Source organism: Melanerpes formicivorus, unplaced genomic scaffold, assembly GCF_026170545.1.
Source record: "Melanerpes formicivorus ecotype bairdi unplaced genomic scaffold, bMelFor1.0.p_v2 SCAF_2261, whole genome shotgun sequence".
Classification (NCBI taxonomy): Eukaryota; Metazoa; Chordata; class Aves; order Piciformes; family Picidae; genus Melanerpes; species Melanerpes formicivorus.
In genome coordinates, this window is record NW_027144612.1 from 19,122 (window position 1) to 23,310 (window position 4,189).

Here is a 4,189-nt window from a genome sequence, read left to right on the forward strand (position 1 = left end):
CTGCTGTAAAATGCTTGATTTCGAGAGTGAGCGAAACTAATGAAAACATTGTTGGGGTAAAACCTAAAGGGAAAGACCTAGCACCAAATCCAATTTGCCATCTGATCTAACTTCTGGAGGCAGTCAAAATGAGCCTTAGAATTCTTCCCTACCTTATTCCTGTGCTGAGATACAGGCTGCTCCAACCTGCTGTAAAATGCTTGATTTCGAGAGTGAGCGAAACTAATGAAAACATTGTTGGGGTAAAACCTAAAGGGAAAGACCTAGCACCAAATCCAATTTGCCATCTGATCTAACTTCTGGAGGCAGTCAAAATGAGCCTTAGAATTCTTCCCTACCTTATTCCTGTGCTGAGATACAGGCTGCTCCAACCTGCTGTAAAATGCTTGATTTCGAGAGTGAGCGAAACTAATAGAATAGAATAGAATAGAATAGAATAGACCAGGTTGGAAGAGACCTTCAAGATCATCGTGTCCAACCCATCAACCAATCCAACCCACCTAAACAACTAAACCATGGCACCAAGCACCCATCAAGTCTCCTCCTGAAGACCTCCAATGATGGTGACTCCACCACCTCCCACTTGCTATTATCATTCTTCACTGACACACTTTTTGTCTTAGGAGAGATACCTTACTGTTTCATGCAGTGACTTTTATAAATTCCAGTTTTAGATGTCTCATTGCTCCTGGCCTTGTAACATTCATCCTGACATTAGGCAACATTGCAGGGCTGAGCTTGCAAACTCCCTCATATGCTTACTCTAAGCATTTGCAATCTTATTTTTTAAAAAACAGGTTATAAAAGCCAAAGTTGCAAATATATCTGGCAACATTTAAAATAGACTGTTGCATGTGAAATTCAAAAACTTACCTGAGAAATGGATGTCTAAAGATACATTGATACATTATTTTGAAAGACCAAATAGAAAAACATAACAAAAAGCAATTTTTATAACACATTACACAATACTGGCATGTTGTAAGTTATGTTCAAGGCACCTTTTTATAAATAGGTTTGGGTTTTTTCCGACATTTATTCTACATTCATACTAGTTTAACCATGTAAACGAGTCTATGAAATCTCAGATTAAGGTCACTTTACTATCTGTGTGCCAAATATCTCAGAAAAAAGATCATATTACATGGAAAATTCAATAAAGTTAGATAGATCCATCTGCTGCCCAAACAGTTCGATAGATGCTTTGGGGTAAATTACTAACAAGATGAAGCCTAGAAGAGGATTTAAAAAAATCAGGTTAAGAAACATGCAAAGCACTAACATTTGTGTTTATCATTTGAAAATATGTATAAATGCTGAAAAAATGTAAGCCACTATTCCTAGTGCTATCCTATTTTTAATGGGCAAATCTTTGGAAACAGTTTTCTTTTAAATTTAAAACCATGCTCCATCTTTTTTCCCCCAACACTTACAATATGCTAGTACATACCTTCTTCACAAAGAAAATTTATAAAATTAATCTTACAACATGAACACTATGAACAACTTCCTTGAGATATCTTCTGGACACAGAATTTCTGTAATGATTTACATATAATAATTCTAGGATAATTATGTAAAAACATGTACATTCATTCTAATGTCCTAGACCTGAGAAGAAACCCAAGAAAGCTCTACAAAAGTGGCCAGTCAGTCTTGTCCAGTTAGGATTAAGCCCAGCTTCACTATTCCTTCTGTACTTCAGCATAATCAAATAGTTTTACTTGCTTTTGTGTAGGAGGTTCCCAAACTTTTGCATAAACCCTCTCAGCTTATTTTCATTAGGCTGCAATGGATGGTAAGCAGTTGAGTTGTAGCTGACCATGTGATTACTCCTGCCATAACTATTATTTCCTAAGGTCTTGCTTTTGATATCTGAGAGATGTGAATTGCTGTTGGGTGCATTTCCTGCAGGTTGGCTGGTATTTTCCATCTTGCAGAAGGGCTCAAAGCGGCTATAAACACGTCTTTCACTCAAACGAGGTCTTAGCTCCTCTTGGCGTTTGGAGCTTGCCAGCTGTGGTGTCACTGAACTTGCCCTTTGAAGAGCAGAAACAGGGGGACTTTCAGGAGTAGTATTGGAGGTGATTTCCTTTACATCTTGATACTGGATCTGTTCTGTGTTAAATCTTGGGGTAGATGCATCTCCTGCAGTTTCTATGAACGTACTGTCAAGGGGGCACAAGAGAGGACACTTTTGACTGCTTTCATCAGATGGAGGTTTTTGAGGTTTTGGTGACTTTAGAGACTTTGGAGACTTTGTTGGGCTGCTGGTTACATCTTCTTTACTTTTGTTCAAGCTACCTTGAGAATTTGTTGATGTGTTTCTCTTTCTCCTTGGGGAAGAATCTGTCTTATTCTCAGAAATCTTTGGTTTCTGATTCTCCTCTTCAGAAACCAATGTGTCAGAACTACTACACATTCTGTAAAAGGCAGGACCTTTGTTTTTTGACAAACTTTCCTTCTTGTCTGGTGTGAGGTTAAGAAGTGACCGCAATTTCTGGGATCCTTTCTTTAGAAAACTTGGGGAACTCTTACTTTCTTTCTTTGAAGTGCAATCCTTACAAGTCTCCTCTTTGTTAGTTTCAGTGAGAGCAGCCAAAGAGATTGCCTTGCTAGCAGTTGGGCTCTTCAGTTCTCCTTTGAGGTTCTTTCCCTCTTGAGTCAAGTGGTTGGTCACACTGTGTAAACTTTTAGAGCTCTTCAGTGTGTCTTCTGGAATTTTGGGGCTAACTGGCTCCTTAAGTCTGTGCCTAGTCAATGTGCTGTAAACATAACTGGATGCATGTTTGTTGGCACCAGAGTCTAATATGGACTTTGAATTAAACATGGGAAAACTTCTCCTTTTTAGCATATTTTCATTTTGAAGGTTCTTCAAATTTTCTGCATACTTGTCTGTAGACAGTGTTGTGTACAAGTAGAGAGATGCATTGCCCACTGCATTTGAATTGACACTGGGCTTTGTATTGTCTGCAGTTTGAACTCTGTGGTTTTTTGGCTCATCTGATTTAGGTGCGACATCTGTGCTAAGTTCCACTAATATATTATCTGTTCTATTTTCCACGCTTGAAGCATGATTAGATGTCCCTTTAGGTGTTGCACTTCCCTCTGACCCAATTATAGTTGAATTTGAAGAACTAGCACAGCTGCTTACTTCCTGCTGTTCAGGTAAAGTTGGCTGAAACACCAATGATGATCGTAAGCGAGAATGAGAATACAGCACATGAGCTTTAATGTTTTCAGCTGTGTCATAGCTATCATACCTGTCCCCCCAAGGCTGACCCATTAGACTCTGCTGGACAATCTGACTGATCATTCAAATATGACTTAATCCTCCAGTTACGTAGGAATGACTTTGTTGTGTGCTCGAGGGTTGGCATCCTTTGCTGCAGATGGCGGATGTGATTATCTGTCCCGTTAAAAGATCTCCGGACAATGGAATTTCTTTCTGCAAGATTTACCTTTGGTCGTGAGAACTGATCAGCAAAACTTTGCTGGGGTGTATTGTAGTTATTTGTGTATCCCCCTCGTAATGAAGAAACAATACTAAGGCTATCAGATGGCATATTCCAAGTATTTGATGGATTGTTGGCTCTATTAATAGCTCTGTTGAGCAACAGATAAGGTGTCCTTTCTGGCTTCTCTCCAGCATAACTATGTCTCTTCCAGTGCTCATTTTTTTCACTAGGCTGATACTGCTGGATTGGATTTTGCATATTAAAACCTGGATGAAATGGTTGTTTATTATGAAAACATTGTTGGGGTAAAACCTAAAGGGAAAGACCTAGCACCAAATCCAATTTGCCATCTGATCTAACTTCTGGAGGCAGTCAAAATGATCCTTAGAATTCTTCCCTACCTTATTCCTGTGCTGAGATACAGGCTGCTCCAACCTGCTGTAAAATGCTTGATTTCGAGAGTGAGCGAAACTAATGAAAACATTGTTGGGGTAAAACCTAAAGGGAAAGACCTAGCACCAAATCCAATTTGCCATCTGATCTAACTTCTGGAGGCAGTCAAAATGAGCCTTAGAATTCTTCCCTACCTTATTCCTGTGCTGAGATACAGGCTGCTCCAACCTGCTGTAAAATGCTTGATTTCGAGAGTGAGCGAAACTAATGAAAACATTGTTGGGGTAAAACCTAAAGGGAAAGACCTAGCACCAAATCCAATTTGCCATCTGATCTAA

At 39.2% G+C, this 4,189-nt stretch overlaps 1 protein-coding gene across 1 annotated transcript; it reads right to left on the minus strand.

The window, feature by feature from the left end:
- Positions 1-473: 473 nt before the first annotated feature.
- On the minus strand, positions 474-3,742 carry LOC137461460 (protein FAM83B-like). The gene is given in 2 exon segments (XM_068171189.1): positions 474-3,271; positions 3,273-3,742. Coding segments are annotated over 2 exon segments (1,995 nt in total). The 5' UTR covers positions 3,717-3,742; the 3' UTR covers positions 474-1,720.
- Between the last annotated feature and the right edge of the window lie 447 nt (positions 3,743-4,189).